At 35.9% G+C, this 19642-nt stretch overlaps 1 protein-coding gene across 7 annotated transcripts in view; it reads right to left on the reverse strand.

Moving 5' to 3' along the window:
* Positions 1–19642, reverse strand: part of LRBA (LPS responsive beige-like anchor protein) — a 676054-nt gene that overhangs the window by 54228 nt on the left and 602184 nt on the right. For all 7 annotated transcript variants that reach the window (XM_027866938.1, XM_027866942.1, XM_027866935.1 and 4 more), the window contains one exon: positions 1944–2033. In XM_027866938.1, coding sequence (XP_027722739.1) covers positions 1944–2033 — 90 coding nt within the window. The remainder of the gene's footprint in view (positions 1–1943; positions 2034–19642) is intronic.

Below are 19642 nucleotides of genomic sequence, written 5' to 3' on the forward strand. Positions count from 1 at the left end.
TTCTGAAATCTATGGTTCTATCTCTGTCTCTGTCTTGCCTCTACTTTCTCCATCCTTTTGTAGTGGCCATTCCCCATGTTTAGAATGTATTCCCTCCTCATCTTTATCTCATAAAATTTCTCATTTCCTTCAAAAGGCAGTTCAAGTACCACCTTCTGCATCTTCTCATGATACTCCTAACTGATGTTTGTGTGTATATGCATGTATTATGAAGTCTGCACATTGTATGTGTGTTTATGTATGTATATTGTATGTATGTGTATATAATAGAGACAATAAATGCTTGTTGGTTGATTGATTGCTCCCTGGCAAGATAGTGGTGTGGGAAAACTAGTGGCAATAGTGATAAGGCCAAAGATTTGGTGAGAATACTAGAACAGTCCTAGGAGAATTAGAGGCCATGGGAATATACATTTTGGCAGACTATAAAGTGGTAAGGAAGTAGCCTTTTAATTGGTATCCCTACCTCCAGACCTTCCCCATCCATCCATTCTCCAATGCCCACTGCTATTCCTGAAGCCTAGGTTTGACCATGTCACTCCCCTGTTCTAGAAGCTCCAATGGTATCCTCTGGTCTCTAGGAAAAATATAAATTCCACTATTATTTGAAGCCCTTCATAATCTGGCCCAATTTACCTTCCCAGGTTTATGATACAGCCCTCTGTGTTTTAGCAGATAAGACTATTTGATGTCCCTTTATAACAAGCAACAAACCAGTCCCCCTCCATCCCCATGCCTCTGCACAAGCAGTCCTTGCATGGAACATACTTCTTCCTCAACCCTGGCTCTTAGGATCCCTGACTTCCTTCAAAGCCCAGCTCAATTGCCATATTCTACAGGGAGCCTATCCTGATCTCTCACCTCTTTTGATCCTCAGGCCTTTGCCAGGAACTTGTCATAATTAATTATTATGTATCTACTTTGTACTTTTTTGTGCGTATGTGCTTTCCTCCAACAGACTATAAACTTGAGAACAAGCACTTCTTTATTTTAGTATTTTTAACATCCATCCTTAAAGTGCCTGGCACACAGTATGAACTTAATAAATGCTTGCTGAATGAATGAAATATTGGCAGGTCATAAGGGAAAGAAATATGAGTTACTGAAGTGGAGATGAGTCATATTATTCCAGGTTCTGTCTCTTAATCTTTTGAGGACTCACCCATAAAATGATTGTGGATGTAGTTTCTTTTGGTACCAAATCATGTCACCATTACTGATCTATGTGGTATAGGATAATGTGCCCTTCCCCATAATATTCCTAATCTGGAGTTTCATTATATTCTTAACTAGGAACAACTAAGTGGGACAGGAGTTAGGTGAGATGGAAGAACTTTCTCCAGAGAGTTGAGTGTCAGTAGGATATGGAAAAATAAATGAAGAAAAGTGTAGTGTCTTTTATCTAATTCCTTTGGGACTTATAATATTTTTTGATTATGTTTCATGGTAACCTGAGAGTTTTTATGGCAATACCAATAGTGTCACATAGTAAAATGCATTTACAAATTCTCCCACTAAAAAAAGGTAAGAGAATGTGAAGAACAACCATATTAGCAAATAAAAGTAGAAATATATAGCGAACAAGAAACTGTCACTTCTTCATTTGGTAATTTAAAGTACTTGGACCAAAACTAAGAGGTAGTAATTGTGGCCTTATCAGTTCTGCACACACAGAACAGTAAAACAAAATAAATTTATTAAACAGTATTATACCAATGGAAAATGAACTTTTATCAAGTTGAATCTTTGCAATAACTGTGGATAAGCAAATTAACAACTCCTATACTCAGCAGAAAAGACAGGCAAGAGAGTCAAATAACCAAGTTTCTTGTATCCTGGATCAAATATGACAGACCAATCCAAGCACAGTGCAATTTTACTTTAAGAACTTAAGCCCAGATCAAGACAGCACAAGTCCAGAGGAACAGTGAAGTGCTACTTACCACTTGCATGGCAGAACTTCTGGGAGGATGTGGCTCTATAAGCAGCTGGGAAGGAGTTTGTCCAAAACTTCGGATTTGAGCTTCGACAGCCTGAAAAAGGCACAAGCAAGTTTTCGTGTTACGAGGTGCTAATTACAGGCAATACAACCACAACTGTCACCTGAAAATGTCAGTTCACACTCTGGCTTGTTTCACATTGAAAACTGACCTCCTGTGTTCACTGAAGGCTAAGTGCCTGGCACTGGTACTGAGGATGAGGTCACCTTTTAGCATTGTGGATGCTATTGCATGAGAATTACCATGCAAAGACTCCTCATCTTGCTCAGAGACATTAAACAGAAACTAGCAATTATAATCAGAAATATCCTCTCAGCTTCATTCAGCTCTGTTTTTTGACAGACTTTTCTTTTTTGCACTATGTCTGACAGCCAAAACCTATTATTTTATTGCTAAAGATAAAATATTGATTCTATATACCATTTGTTTTGTTTTGGCTAGGCAATGGGGTTAAGTGACTTGCCCAGGGTCACACAGCTAGTAAGTGTCAAGTGTCTGAGACCAGATTTGAACTCAGGTCCTCCTGACTCCAGGGCTGGTGATCTAACCACTGTGCCACCTACCTGCCCCCGCCATATATCATTTGAAACCTGAAAAATGGGAGAAAGCATCAGTAAAGATGTGATCCCATATTATCTTCACATACAGGAAATCATTATATCTTTGATAGATATTGTGGGATTTCCCACACTGTGTTCAACAACTTTTTGTTTATTTTTCTAGCTGATTTTTCTTTAAGATTTATTTTTATTGATCTTTTGTTTCAACATCATCTTCATTTCCAAATTTATTCTTCTCATACACAGAGTAGTCATAACTTCTAACAGAGAATAAATGGAAAAGGGGCAGGAGAAAGCAATTTGGCAAAACTGAACACATCAACTGTGTCTGATGTTACGTGTAGAATTCCACAAATATAGATTCTCACTGCAGCATGGAAAAGAAGGAGGTGCATGTTATCAACTCTTTTGTTGATATGTCTTGATTTGTCACTATAATTACACAGTATTCAAGTACGTTTTTGTTGTCGTCATTCTTTCTCTTTACACTGTTGTAATCAAGGTGTATATTCTTTTCTTGGATTTGTTTACCTCACTTTGCATCAGTTCACACAAGTCTTCCAGTGCTTCTCTGAATTCTGTATATGCATAATTTCTTATGACATAGTGATATTCCGTTACATCTAAGTATCCCATCAATAGGCATCTACTTTGCTATCACAAAAGTGCTGTTATGAATATTTTGACATATATAGGACCTTTCTTTTTGTCTTTGACCTCCTTGGAGGCATATGGCTAGCACGAGGATTCTGGATCAAAGGGTGTAGACATTTTAGTCATTTTAAAAAAGAAATACATTCTAAATTGTTTTCTGGAATGGGTGGAACAGTTCACAGTGAAGTTAACAGTGCATTACTATACCCATCTTTCTAATACCCATTATTCTAATTCCTTTGATTTGTATTTCTCTCATTATAGTGATTCAGGGGAAATCTTTCATATGGTTCTTAATAATTTGCAATTTTCTTGAGAATTGTTTACACCCTTTGACCAGTGTTCTACTGGGCAATTGCTCTTAATTTTTATGCATTTGTGTTAATTCCTATATAACTTGGATGTCAGACTCTTAATAGCTATTTCATATAAAGATTTCCTCTCATCTTCATTTTCTTTTCTCATCCTGACAGCGTTATAATTGAAATAATTAATTTTATCTTTTGTGATCACTTCTGTCCTTTATTTGGTTACTAATTTCCCCCTTAATCATAGTTACAAAAGGTACTTCTTATTATGTAACCTTTTATATTCTACTCACATAACTGTCTTGAGTTTCTCATGACATATGGTGGAAAATATTGGTCTAAATCTAATTTCTGCCAATCTGCTTTCCAGTTTTCCCAGCAGTTCTTGTTCAATAGAGAATTCTTTCTTAAGTAGTTTATATTCTTGGCTTATGCTCTCTGTACTGCCACTGCTTCTTAAGGAAAGTCTTTCTGGCCATATGCCCTACCTTTACACCTTGCAGACTTCCTAGCATTTTATCTGACCCACTGACTGACTCTGGACAAAGAACCCTGGGGACCTTGTCATTTGCCCCTTTGCTGAACCTTTAGGATTTCTGGGCCTTTCCATCTGGTCTACAGCTAAACTTTCTTTTTTGTGTTGTCTCCTCCAATTAGAGCACGAGTTCCTTCAGAGCAGGATTTATCTTGCTTTTGTTATTTGTAATCCCCAGCAGTGGACACAGTGCGACACTTAACTAAATGCTTTTTTCATTCACTTACTCAGCACCTCTCTCTGTGACTTTGTACTGCCTGGGCTCCATACCTAGAATGTACTCACTTCATCTTTGCTTCTGGGAATCCCTGACTTTCACCTTATTCTTAAAATTTTCCTGGTCCACCCAGATGCTGGTGCCTTTATCTGCAAGGTCACTTTGACATTGTTGTATATGTGCCTACTCTCCCCACTTGTAGGTTGTATCCCCCAAGGGCAGTTTCTGTCTTAGTTTACAGAAGTAAACCTGTGGGCCACCACTTTTAACTCCATAACTCACGAGCCCTTGTCAGTGTGCTTCCTCTTCACCATCAGTCAGTACACACAACTGTCTTTCATCAAGAGTAATTACCATGATTGCATAGTAAGAACAGTAATTACAAAATATTCCCACCACAAATCTGAGGCAAACTCTTCCACAGATTAACACATTGTCTGCGGAAATAACTGGGGTCAAACTCAAGAGCAAAATGGTAGTAAGATAATGTGGAGGATACTTGTATAGCAAAGGCAATTTACAAGTCCTGGTACTTTAGTGCCTAGAAGTAATTTCTCCTTTTATGGAGTCCTTATGAAACTCTCCTTGGTTATCTAGGGTGAAGAATACGTTATGGTATGTTAGAGAAAGCCTTGTGGAGAGAAGTCAGTAATACAGCCTGGAATGAGTCCTGCAAGTAATTCAGAGGACTGAACCGTGAATTGGTGGACATTGTGATATAGTTGGTAGGGAGCACTTCATGGATGAGATGTGACCTGATTAACACACTGAAACATGGATAAAATTTAGTCAGATGCACAAACAATGTGACTGGAGCCTTCTTTCTCTGTCAGCCTCTTGGATTTACTACCTAGAAGCAGTCTGTCTTTACTATTTTTCTTCTCTCACAACAAAAATGTTGGGCTTTGGGCCTGGTGGAGCGGTCCCCATATGCTATAACCTTATGGGTACCTACCTATAAGCAATTAAACTTTTTTTTTTTGCACAAGAGAATGATGATAAAGCCAGTGTTTTAAGAAGATTAGTATATAAGATGGATTTGAGTGGAGAGAAATTGGAGAAAGTGAGATCACTTGGGGAACTATTATAATTGGCCGGGTGGTAGCAGTGGAACTGAAAATAAAGGGATAAGTACAAAGGTAGAATTAACAGCACGTGGAGACTAACTAGATATAGAGGAAAATGTCAACACTAATTAGTCTTTGAGCCCGAATGACTGAGAGGATGATGATACAAAGATCAAGATAGGGAAGTATGGCATGAGAGCTAATTTTAGGGGGAAGATGATGAGTTTAGTTTTAAATATGGTAAATTTGAGATGATGCGAGGATATCCAAGAGGAAATATCTATTAGGCAGTTAGAGAGACAGGACTAGAGCTGAGAAGAGAGATCAGGGCCTAAAAAAATACAGAAATTATCTGCATAGAGTAGTATAGTGGACAGAGCATCAGGTGGGCCTGGAGTCAGGAAGTACTGAGTTCAAATCGAGACTCAGATACTTACTAGCTGTGTGATCTTGGGCAAATCAGTTAACCCGTTTGCCTCAGTATCTTCTTCTGTAAAATGAGGATGATAATAGCACCTGGTACACAGCAGGTGCTATATAAATGTTAGTTATTATCATTAAAAGTATATATGTTTCCAAAGAGACAGCATAAAGTTAGAAGAATGTACAAACCTAAGGCTAAATAAATGATGGATATAGGAGGAAGAAGACCCAGTGAAGAAAACAGAGAAGTAAAAGAAGTAGGGGAGAATACTGAGCAGGCCAAGGAAAGAGTTTTCAAGCATAGCGTGTTCAACTGTGTCAGATGCTGCAGAGGCCAAGGAAGATGGGGCACCTAAGACCTTTCAGAGTAGAGTTTCAATAGAGAAGTGAAGACAGAAATTAGACTGAAAAGTCTTAACAAGTGAATTTGTGAAGAAGAAATTAAGGCAGCAGGTATAGAACATTAATTTCAGAAGTTAGAAGTTAATGAAAGAAGATATGAAATGGTAAATACATCAGCAGAAGGATGAAGCAAAGGTTTTTTTTTTTTTAGTTTTGGGGTGTGTGTGTGTGTGTGTGTGTGTGTGTGCGCGTGTGTACCAGGACAAGGTATTGAAACAGTGTAGAGAAGTCAACAGAATTAACAGACTAGAAAATTTAGTGAAACAATTTCTTCTTGAAAGGTGACAGAATACTGGTGGAAGAATTAGTGTAGGAGAGGTCATATTTTACCTTTAGGCAAAAGGAAAGGATGAGAAGAGCAGCCAGATGAGAAATTTTAAGATGGCAAATAGTGGAATTCTTCTATCTTTTCAATAAATTAAGAAGTATTGTTTAACTGAGTTTGAATAGAATAGCTGGGAATAAACAGGAAGTGGGCAGCAGAATTAGGGATCTTAAGAGAATGTGAAAATTTGAAACAGCTGCTGTGGGAAGTGGCCCAAAGAGTCAACAAGAGATAAACAAAAGTATTGCCAAGTAACAGTGAGAGCCCAGTTGCAGCTATATAGCAGGAATACATAATGGGCCAGCTCTTCATGGTTTTATTACTTCTCCTGCAAATCTAATCAACCCAAAAGCAAAAATAGAGAAAACAATGCCTTGTAAATAAGTAGGTATTAATAAATGTTTGTTGCGTTGAACTAGAAGTTAGGTTTGTGGAAGAAAGTCTAGCATGCCTGTGAGAGAAGCAGTTAAGTGGATGACCTGGGGATCTAGCCTGGGCAGAAAATCAAGCATAGCCATAAAGGGAGTGGTGGAATACAAAAAGCAGGAAAAGTCTAATTAATAACTGGTAGTCTACTAAAGATAAAATTTAGGCAACATGGGGGTTGTGGTCAGAGAGGAAAGATATGGTTTAAGATCTCAGAAGCAAATCACAAGCAATAGCTAAGTTAAAGGTGTGGCATATGTCTAGGGCATTTTGAGTTTCTCTGAGGCAAACCGAAATAAAAATTGAAGTACACAATATTTATACAATTAACTATGCAAGCAATCATCATTAGAAAAAGAGCCAGTCACTTCCAAAATCTCTTGATTCATTTAAGATGGTAAATGGGTCCTTCATATCCTTTAGTCTCTGAATTGAATGCTTCATGCTCTCTCCACATTTCTCAGGGAATTATTAATAAATGAATCAAATTAATAAATGCATCTTCATTGGTTGTTGCATTTACCAGAGTTTTTAAGTCTTCCAAATTACTTTTCCTTTAAAATATTTTAGTCATTTATATAAATTGTTTTCTTTCACTTTGCATCAGTTAAGATAAGTCTTCCTAGAATTCTCTGAACCCGACACCTTTGTCCATTAAATTGTAAGCTCCGTGAGGGCAGGGGTTGCTTTTTGCTTCTTTTTGTATCCTAAAAACTTAGCACAGTGCTTGCCACGTAGCTGGAGTTTAATAAAATGGTTGGTTGATTTCTTATCGCATAATAACAATTTCATTACTTTCACATGCAATAATTGTCCAACCATTTCCCAACTGATGTTCCCAATTTGTTTACAATTCTTTGTTACAACAAAAAATGCTGCTACAAATACTTTTCTACACATGGGTCTTATCTTTCTACTTAGGCTATATGTTCATCAATGTTATGTTTAATATCCAATGTGATAAAAGATGGTTTAATGATGAATTAATGTAAAAAAGTGATTGTAGCAAAAAGGAAGCCATCCTGCATATTTAAAGTTTATTAAAGATGTAAAGATTATAAGGTTTATTGTAAAAATCAAAGATTTTAATTAATTTACTTTGTTCTAGTTAACTGACCACCACTGCAGATAATTAAATCACATTAATACTTAATTTATGGTCACTGAATGGGATAGCATCTAAGTTCATGAAGGAAAAGTTAACCAAATTATGGGGAAATACAGACAGCAAAACTATCATATGGGGATCCCCAAAGTGCCCCCTTTTAAAAAAAATCTAAAAGATACATAAGAAAAAAAATTAAAGATCTGAACAGAATTTTAGAAAAGATAGTTATAATAGGTCACTGGTGATTGACGGATGGGAACCTAAGTAAGCAGATTTATTTCTTAGCTATATTTGTCATCTTTATAAAAACTAACCCGACACAAGGGTATAAAATCCTTACAAACAAACATAAAAAAGCAGACATATTAAAAACATTCTTTATTGACCACAGTATAATGAAAATGATAATCAACAAAGGATATTGGAAGAAAGGATTAAAACGTAAAGTTAGACTAAAAAGTTTAATCCTCAAAGATATATAGACCAAAAAAAATAGAAATAAAAGATAACAGAACTCTTGAGATACAGCTAAAGAAGTGCTTAGTGGCAAATTTATGTGTCTCAACACTTTGCTTGACAAGAGATAAAGATTAACAAAAGGAGTGTACCACTTTAAAAACTGAAAAAGTAACAAACTGAAAAACCCAACCAAACAGAAAAATAGAAATTTTTAATATCAAAGAAAAGGTAAAAGCAAAAAAACCCATTGAATTGATAAATAAACTAGGAAGTAGTTTTAAGAAACTAGTAAAATAACATTACCTAATTTGATAAAATAAGAGGAAAACTAAATTGAAAATATTAAAAAGATTTCACAATATATAAAGGGAAAATAAAGGAAACTATAATAAATTTTCTTGCCTATAGGCAACAAAACTGGTAACAAATGAAATGGATGAATATATACAAACATATAAAATATCCAGCAAGAAACAGACAAGAATTCTCAGAAAAACAAATGAATAAGCCAGAAAGAAACCTCCCAAGAAAAATAAAATCCCAGCACTAGATGGATTTATAACTGAATTCTACTAAAAACTCAAAGAACAATTCATTCCAGTATTACAAAAATTGTTGCAAAAAAGGCAAAAGAAGGGTTTCTTTCAAATTCCTCTGAGATATATTCCTAATAACAAAACCAGTGAGAGATAAAGCAGAGAACTAAAACTGTAGGTCAATATTTCCAATGAATATTGATGCAAGAATACTGAATAAAGTAATAGCAAAACAGCACTATATTTTAAAAATTAAACATTATGAAATAAAGATGGCACTTGGCCTCAAGGAATTTACATTTTATTAAGGGGCAGGGGATATAACATGTTCACAGAAAAGTACAAGATATATTCAAAATAAATACAAAAGGATTTCAGTGGGGCAGATGCCATCACTTGGAGTGAACTGAGTATTGTACATTGTACAAATTATTAGTTGGAATGGTATGCCACTTAAACTAAGTCATAGTATATTGAAAACCTACATATTTAGAGTCAGATGAAGTGGATTTTTAATCCTAGTCCATTTATTAACTATCTGTGAGATTTAAAGAAAGTGACTTATCCTTGACAAGACTCAATTTCCTTATACTAAATGATTGCTAAGATCCCTTCTGGTTCTAGATACTATAGATCCTATGAAACTAGATTAGCCTGATGTAGGGAAGTTCAGTCTGGCAGTGATTTCTGTAAACTGATTCCCACCCCCACCCTCACCCCTACCCCCATTCTTGATTCCTATAACAAATCTTAAGTACAGCACCAACATTCCAGATGTTGTTATGCATAGTAATAAAACAGAATAAGCTATGCAAATCCTTTGTTTTCTATGACATGCTGGAAAAACCACACATTTGTCTTCTATATAGTTTCTCAAATATTAATAGCAGAACTTACTAAGACGTATGTATATGCAAGTACTGTGAAGACATTTTCAACAATCATACGCAGCTATTACTTCATGCCTGCATCATTTTATCATTGCAGAAAGGAACAAACGCATACTTGGCTTACATATAGCATAGATTTGGGCTATTACTTGACAAAGATACTTCCACTGGTTCTCTAAATAGGTTTTTAAATTTAACTGTGAAAATAAGTTAATTTACCAGTACATTTGGTACCCAACAATGAAAGCTGTAAATTTTTATTTTGATGTTTTGGGGGAGGGGGAAAAAGTAGTTGAACATATGGATGCGGTTAATGTAAAAACAGATGTTTGTTGCTTTTCTTTGCAGTAACATTCGAAGTTTGAAATTGGGTCTCCCTCCACTCTTGCTTCATGTTTATGACTGAAATTACTATAAAACTAGTTTAGGAAAAAGAAACAAAGTTGCTATCATATTTAAAAGTAGCTGTTGTTAAAAAAAAGTCAAGGGGAGAGCAATTGTGTTAGTAGTTACTATATGTAAAACATTTAAAATTGGTATAATTTGAACATTTTGAAAAAAAATAAGCTGGCAGACTTGACCACCTGGTCATTAAGTTCTACCAAGATGCCTTACAACGTATCTCTTAGCCTTATGTATTTAGAAGAGCCCATATAAGGCTAAATATTGGGTTTGTCACTGTTCCGAACTCACTTTTCCCACTATTTAAAAAGATTTCAATTAATAGTCTTCAGTATTTTCTACTGGGCTACTAGTACATAATTATGATTGCCAATTTTCTCTTTTTCTTAACTAATTTATAATTCAAATGGGCAGAAGAGGGCACTGCCTCTTTGACGTGTCTCACTTGAACACTTGCTATTGTGTAATTCAGGGGCTAGCTGATTAGCCTCTTCCTTACTCTGGGGCCTCTGTTAAAATCTAGCTTTGATAACTGATCAAAAAATCCCATTCTGATCAGATAACTACTAAATAGCTATAGGTTAAGGTTTGTACTTAAATTCCTAGTGGACAAAAATCCAGATAACATTCACCACTGAGGCCAAGACAAAGCTCAGAACAATTAATCGTATTTGCTTAGTACGGGGTGCAATTATAGGAGAGAAAATGTTCTATAATACTTTTAGCCCTCTCTTAGACAGCATTCCCACCTGAAAAAGGACTAGCAAAGAAAGCACCATTCAGAAACAGATGCCTGCTCTCCAATCTCCTACCTGCCTTGGGGACACTGTGTTCTCCTTGGCAAAGTAAAAAAAAAATACAATATAACAGTTTAAGTGCTCAGTGCTATAAATGCACTTATTTCCAAAAATAACAAAGCCAACTTAATACATATATGTACAATTGTTAACTTAGGAATCGGAGTATATTTTAGACTAACCTTTTAAGTTTAAGGGTATAAATATTCAAGATAATACAGAAATATATATATTAGAGCTGAAAATATTTGAAAATATAATTGCTAAAGATAAAATATCCTTACCAGAAAACATAATGGATGTTACAGTATGTGAAATATTTAAAATTGATTAAGTTAAAAATTTCAAAATATAGAAAACAATTCTGTCCCTGGTCAAAGCACATATGAAAATATCTAACAAAGGGCCTTCAGGAGGTTGATGGAAAAGGAACTGCATTGAAAGGCAGTATGGCTAGGTGAAGAGGATGCTAGCCTTGAAAGCAGGAAGTCTATCCTCAAGGTGGATGACACTGGAGAAATCTTAAAGTTGCTAATAAGGAGTTAATATGCCTTGATATAGGGGGTTCCTTATACAAATGAAATCACAAATACATTTAAAAAAGGAACTGAACTGAACTGATTCTACCTAAATATCCACTTTTAATTTCTTATCTTGTTTTATTTTTTAAAAAAAACCCTAAATGAATAAGCACAGGCAAAAACTGAAGGGTTAAGGTAAGAGTACAAACCAGAAATAGCTAAGCTTATATAAATTAATCAGTATTTAAAATATTTGGACTGCTACTATAATAAATCTAAACAGAAACAAATACGTTTATCTCCAAGTAAAAACAAAGAGTATATAAAAATCCTGCAACCAGAAGTCTCTGGGAGCAAATGCATGTGATGGTGTCTCAGAGTGGAGAAATTATAAGAAAGCTATTTATCATTTTTTTAAAGGAAAGTCTAATTGAAAAATATAACAATAAATTGATGAGGAAAACTAGAAGATAGTTTGGCAGAAATTAGGCTTAGACTAAGTCTCCTCCCTATCTCTTATGCCCCAAATCCAATCTGTTGCCAAGGCCTGTTGATTTTACCTCTGCAACATCTCTCCAATACTCCCTTCTCTCTCTCCTGACACTGCTACCACTCCATTATAGGCTCTCATCACCTCACACCTGGACTACTGTAATGGCCTGCTGGTAGGTTAACCTGCCTCAAGTCCAGTCTATTTTCCATTAAGTCATCAAAGTGATTTCCCCAAAGTACTGCTCTGATCATGTTACTCCCTTACTCAATAAACTGCAATGGCTCCCTATTGCTTCCAGGATCAAATCAAAATTCTCTGGCAATCAAAGCCCTTTACAACCAAGCCCCCTCCTACTTTTCCAGTCTTCTTACACCTTATTCTCCAACATGTACTCTTTGATTCAGTGACACTGGCCTCCTGGCTGTTTCACAAACAATACATTCCATCTTTCAGCTCCAGGAATTTTCTCTGGCTGTCCTCTATACCTGGAACACTACCTTCCTCAACTCTGCTCACCCTGGTTTCATTTAAGTCTCAACAAAAAAATCCCATCTTTTATAGGAAGCCTTTTTTAACCTCTCTTAATTCTAGAGCCTTGCCTCTGTTAATTATTTCCTATTTATCTTATATGTAGCTTTCTTGCATATATTTGTTTACACTAGACTATAAATTCCTGAGAACAGGGACTCTTTTGCCTCTTTTTATATCATCAGCACTTAGCACATTGCCTGGCATATGATGGGTACTTAAATGTTTATTGATTGATCGATGCCTTACCCTATATGCTACACTGACCTCAAACTGTATAGGTACCCTAAGTGTAAAACGTCACATCATTAAAAAAAAGTATTAAGGAACTTTTATAGCTACAGCCAGAAAAATTCTTAACTGAAGAACAAATAAAGGAGATTACAAAAGATAAGATAGATAAATTCAATTACATGAAATTTAAAAACTTTCTTTTGCAAACAATCAGTACAACTAAGATAAGAAGGATAGCTCTCATTGGGAAAAATATTTATTTCTGGAAAGTATTTGACATCTAAGATATGCAAGTTATGCATGCAAATACAAAAATCCAAGAGCCATTCCCCAGCAGATAAATGGTCAAGAAATATGAACAAACTCTTCTCAAGAGAACTGCTGATTAACAACCCTACGAAAGAATCACCTACATTAGACAATAAGACAAATGTTAGTCAAAGCAACTCTGAGGTTCTTCCTCACAATCAGCAAATTGGCAAAGATGAGAAAAAATGGAAATAGAAAATAACACAGAGGCTTCAAAAAGACAGATACACTAATAGATTATTGTCAGGGCTGTGAATTAGTTCATTCTGGAAATCACTTTAGGAGTTAGACAGAGAAAGTGACTAACGTGACCATGCTTTTTGACCCAGAGATTCCCCTGCTAGGAAGAGTACCAAAGGAAGTTAAAGCCAGAAGGAAAGATAACAAATACACCAAAATATTCATAGACTTACTGTACAAGGGAGCAGAGAACTGAAAGCTAAGTATTAGGCCAGTGGGTGGGAAATGGTTAAACAAAGTGAAGTGCATGAGTGTAATGGAATATCACTGTACAGTAAGAATGATAAAAGGGAAGAATTCAGGGATGCATGGGAACACTTATGAATTCAAGCAAAGTAAACAGAATTAGGAATACAACATATACAATGATAGCAATGAAAATGGAAAGAACAGCAATAAGAAGCACAAATAAAACTGAACACAGCACAATTTTAAAGAAAAAGACTGACCCTAGACAAGAACTGGGAATATGCACCTCCCTCTCTGCTTCACTGGGGGGGGGAATATGGTATAGAATATTATATATACTGTCAAATATAGTTGAGGTGTTGATTTGTTTTGTAAAACTGCTTTTTTTCATCTCTTTTTATCTTTGTTACAAGGTATGATGTAGGGATAAATTCAGAAAAGAAAGCAATGTAAAAACAAGATTTCAAAAAAGACTTAAAAAAAAGAATACCATGATATAAAAGCAGGGGGCAGAAAAAATTTTTACGAATTTGAAAAAGTATTTTATTAGTATGTTTATTTAAAATAAGCACGGCAGTTTCTAAGGCAAAACAGCAAGTGATCATAGTTTGTGAAAGTGTGGTCATTTTTTCCATCAGGACTTTGTAACCAAGTCAATGCATTCCAGGCATATTAAACTGAGGCCTAACTCAGTCCCCCTGCAATTTGCAGTTCTTGCAGCTGTCCATCTACTACAGTGTAATCCCAGCTGCCAATCTGAAAGAAACCAGCTAGTCAGAGCAGACACAACCAAGAGAAACAAACGTCACTCAATAATGTTCAGAGGCACTGTGCTCATGGATAATTTCAAACAGTATCTCTGTCTAGAACATTGATGTGCTCATTCAAAACACCTCCATCTCTGGCTACTGGAAATTAGGAGATAAAGGAGTAAGCCAGGAAAAAAACATAGGGTGGCATTTTCAAGTGTTTGCCAGTGAATGCAAAGATCTAAACGGAATGAAATACTTCAAGACATACACTGGACAATGTATTTACAACATAAAGTTGAAGGCTTGTTACTTCCCTAAAATTATATCTGAAGATCAAAGAAGAATTTTTAAAAAATAGCATGAGAATAATCATTCATTTGGTCAATACTGATTTATATAGTGGGACATAACAGTTTTTACTGTCTACAGTAGGAAAGCACTACGCTATATACCATGGATGATACAAAGAATTATAAGAATTCCTGACCTCAGGAAGCTTAAAGCCTAGTTAGTTGGCAAAAGATTGAACACACATGCATATGAAACAGTTTCACAGTAGTGGCAGGGCTGGAGGGCAAACACAAGGCTACAGACTTGTTGCTAATGAATTTATTTTGCTAGTTTTATACCATAAAAAAAGGTAATTGAATCAAATGTTAGATATGTACAAAAATGTGATTATTCACAGTACAGCATTTGATTTCTCATTACAACAAACACAATTAGCTATTATTTCTGACTTATTATCATTATCAATATCATAACAGGAAAGAATGAAAGGTCTGTCATTAAATACTTGTCATTTTATTATAAATGGATCAAAAATACTCTTAAGAAACTAAACAAAAACTCACTACTAGCAATACTGCATTGTTGCCATAATAAAAAATTTAGCAATCTGCCAAATACATTAGGCTAATTTTACAAATAAGGTTTTTAAATGAACTCAGTTTCAGCAGCGAGGCACTGTAGATAAAGTGTTGGGGCCTGGAGTCAGAAATTAAGCCTCAGACACTAACTGTGTGACCGTGGGCAAGTCACTTAACCTCTGCTTGCCTCAGTTTCCACAACTGTAAAATGAAGATAATAGCACCTACCTCGAAGTGTTGTTTTGAGATAAAATGAGATATTTGTGAAATGTTTAGAACGGTGTCTGCCCCATAGCAGGCACTTAAAAAATGCTTGTTTTCTTCCTTCTCAATATTCTCAAAGCAATATTAGCATACTTCAAAATACAAAGAATTAAATTTATTCACTCTAGGACTGCCCCCTCCTCCTATTTTTAAAACTAGCTATGTGTCTGAAGGAAGCAAACAGGTTGACTTAATTGTGTAAGTACCAGGCTGTATCCACAAGGGTCAGTGTTCATTAGGGGATTGTTAGATTAAGGGAAAAACCCTTTATAAAAGCAGCATTTTTTTTGTCTTGAGTTTTTGAGATATGCAACCTGACTAACCACATACCTTTGAGGATGTTACTGCTTATACAGGCGTTAGATAGATGTGCATATGACTCAACTGCGAGAAGAGTGAAAGACTCTGGTGTAGCTAATACAACTTAGCTTTCTTAGCTGTCTAAGAGAAAATAAAAAACCTGCTTTGTTGTGAAATGTAACTAAAAAAATCTGGCTTCATTTTATGGTATATTTTATGTAGGTTTTCAATTAAAACTTGACTAATCCTTAACATTTATTTGGCTTTTCACTACACAGTTCCTGTACTGCACTATGTCAAATAAGCCATCTGGGTAACACACGTCAGGCCAGAGATGCTGCAGGGATTGTTTCTACCATACTTTGAACTGTGTCTGTGCAGATTCTTAACTTATTGTACTCAACACTTCTAATTTACTGTTCTGCCACAATGTTTTGTAATCACCTTATTCTATTTCTTAAAACCCACTGTAGCCACAACAAAGATTTGTGCCCCACCTGCTAAAAACAGGCACACAGATCACTCTCCCAACTATTTAGCAAATGTTAACAATGCTATAAATACCAATTGTGTTTATACTTTTTGAAAGATTCACTGCTGCCAGTGTTCTGCAGCAGAGTTAGAGCTGAAATAAGCTAGTGACTCCCACCATGAAAGTAATTGAATTGGAGGCCAAAAATGCTTTTCCTCGGATAAGATATCAGATCTGCTACTGCTGTCATGAAACTGGGGTCATGTAAATCTAAACACTTCTGTTGCTTCTTTTGGAAAGCAGACAATCTCAGAGCAATATGTTGTTTTTGAACTGTATTTGGAAGGAAAATTTTATGATACAGAAAACCAACCACTGATATTAAACATACACTTGGGAGAGAGTTTGAGGATCTCTCTCTCATATATATATATGTATATATATATATGTATATGTATGTGTATGTGTGTGTGTGTGTGTGTGTGTGTGTATATATATATATATATATTTTAAAAATGGGAGTAGTAAGGATTCCCCCCAACTCCTAAGAAGTAAAAATAGCTGAGGCAGAATTTCAAAAGGTAGTATTCAAAAATCTCTCCAAACTGGCTCTCTTTCTTGAATGTAGAAAACAAAATAAAAATATTTTAAATGAAATGAATCAGCAGTTAAGAAAATGAATGGAAAATTTGTAACACATGAATGTAATGGGATATTGTTGTACCATAAGAAATGACAACTATGAAGATAAGAAGCATGGGAAGCCTTACATGAACTGATGCAAAGCAAACAGCCAAGAAAAGAATATTCATAATGATTACAATGGAAAGAACAACAATAAAAATCCTGAATAAAATTAAAATGACTAATACTGGCTCAAGAGAAGAGCTGACAAAATACACTTCCTTTCCTTCTTTATAGGTAGAGGATATAGGGAATGAAGAATCACTGTAGAATACTAGTAACTGTTAGACATGGCTGACGTGCTGGTTGGTTTTGCCGAACTACTATTTTCTCTTTATTTCTAATTCTTTGTTATAAGATGTGGCTAACTGGGTAGGGATTGGGGGAGGGATAATTTGGAAGTGAAGGTGATGTAAAAATATAGCAATAAAAAGATTTTAAAAAGAAATGGAGAAAACAGCATCCTCTAGGGTATTTCTACAAAAGTTGGGACCAAAGGAAAATTGAAAAGTATATTTTAGTTAAAATTGCTGTTCAGTTGTTTCATTTGTGTCCAACTCTTCATGACCTCATTTGGGGTTTTCTTTCTTTTTTTTTTTTTGGCTAGGCAATGGGGTTAAGTGATTGCCCAGGGTCACACAGCTAGTAAGTGTGATGTGTCTGAGGCTGCATTTGAATTCAGGTCCTACTGAATCCAGGGCCAGTGCTCTATCCACTGTGCCACCTAACTGCCCCCCTGGGGTTTTCTTGGCAAAAATACTGGAGTGGTTGGCCATTTCTTTCTCCAACTCATTTTACAGATGAGGAAACTGAGACAAACAGGGTTAAGTAACTTGTTCAGGGTCACGCAACTAGCAAGGGTCTAAGGCCAGAAATGAACTCAGGAGGACCTACCTGCTTGACTCAGTCTAGCAGTGAATGAACTCAATAACCAAGATATAGTTTTGTGTCCTGCAAGTAGCAAGGAAGTGTTGCCAACACTGGTAAACGTACTATGCTCTGCTGACCTGACCTGCAATGTGAGTAGAGGTTTGGAGAGTAGCTACAGAGCCCACCTGGGATACATACCGTATCCTCTGCATTTGCAGGGACCCAGTAGAGAGACCCAGGACTTTAGCTATTTGGTTGTCCAGTCTTAAGGAATAACTAGAGAAAGATTTATAATTTTCTTCCTCTCTTATTTCAGGCTATAGTCATACAGTCAGCTTTTCTAGTGTGTTTCCTTAATCAGATTCTTTATTATTTGAATGCTTATATAATGAAATTTGTTACAGCACCCTAACCAGTATGAGTACTACAGCTAAATCAAGAAGTATGGATTTCATATCACAAAAATGCTGGTGCCAACCTAGCACATAAATGCTCATTTTTTTTTGGTTTGTTTCATTTTGTTTTGCTTTTAAAGAGACCTAGATTGCTTGCCTTGTAGTCCTACAGACTGCAGATCTATAGGAAAAAGGTTTATGTGCTAGTCTAAAAACCCTGGATAATTAAAAGTCCAAGTATTTAATTCCTTTTTGGAGCCCCACATGTTTTTGAGGATTACCTGATCCTGTTTTCTTGTCTCTTTAACTGAACTTGTTTATACTATTGTTGAGTGAGCATGGAATTCCACTTAGATTGGCTTTGCTGAGGCAGAGATCCATGGAGAAAATTTGGGATACACTAAACTCTCTCAGGAAACCAGAAAATTTTGATACTCCCCAGGTGGAAAGGGCTACCTGGAGATTTTGTCTGGAATTATAGCTGGATTCCTTATGTGTTTTAGGAATTCCCAGAGAGTAACTTGGGTTCCCTATATTGTTGTAGGGACCCAGAACAAGTATACGGCATTAGATCCAGTTGGTGAAGTAGGACAAAAGGAGAGGGAGTAGAAGTAGGGTGAAGGTGAATCCCCCAATCCTTCATCCTAAGTTTCAGTGCTGGTTTGGTTTAGCACTTAGTACCTAAGAGTGTCACTACAAAAATTGGTTTGGTTTCTTGTTTGAAGGTAAGGTGACTTCCAAATGACCATAAATACTAAATCCCTTTGGTGAGATCTCCACATAGTCTGGAAAGCTCTACAACAAATGTTCCTAACATGGAATCTATGAACTAGTTTATTTTTAAATTTTGATAATTATTTCAATATAATTGGTTTTCTTTGTTATCCTATGCATAGGATATGCATCTTATTTTATATATTTAAAAATTCTCAGAAGATAGGCTTTATCAGACTGCAAAAAGGGTTTACAACACAAAAAAGATTAAGAATCCTTGCTCTACAGGGGCTAGGTTTTCCTATGAAATAAAAGACAGGATTTTCTTTTACTTTTTCTTTTCTTTACACATAGGGCAGGCAAGCTAGGTTAGCTGAAGCAGTGGGACACCCTAAGGCAGAAGTAAGAGGCAGCATGAGTTAGGCAAGTTAAACTATCAACATTTTTGTGACAACCATGTCCCTTCAGACTGTGGTGGAGACAGGGCAGGAATCCGAATCCAAGAGCCTTCAGAAGAGTAATGCTCCAATCCAATGCCTACAGCCATCATCCTAGGATGTTGATTGCATCCACCTTTGTGGAGATGCAGCATGGTAGTGGCTCCTGCAGGTGCTGCAGTCATACCCATTAAAGACCCAGAAAACAAAATTCTTGCCATTAAAGTCCTTGGCCCTTTTAAATGGTTCAACACCAGAAACT

This window comes from Vombatus ursinus, unplaced genomic scaffold (genome assembly GCF_900497805.2).
Source record: "Vombatus ursinus unplaced genomic scaffold, bare-nosed wombat genome assembly UNPS02014784.1, whole genome shotgun sequence".
In the NCBI taxonomy this organism is placed as follows: Eukaryota; Metazoa; Chordata; class Mammalia; order Diprotodontia; family Vombatidae; genus Vombatus; species Vombatus ursinus.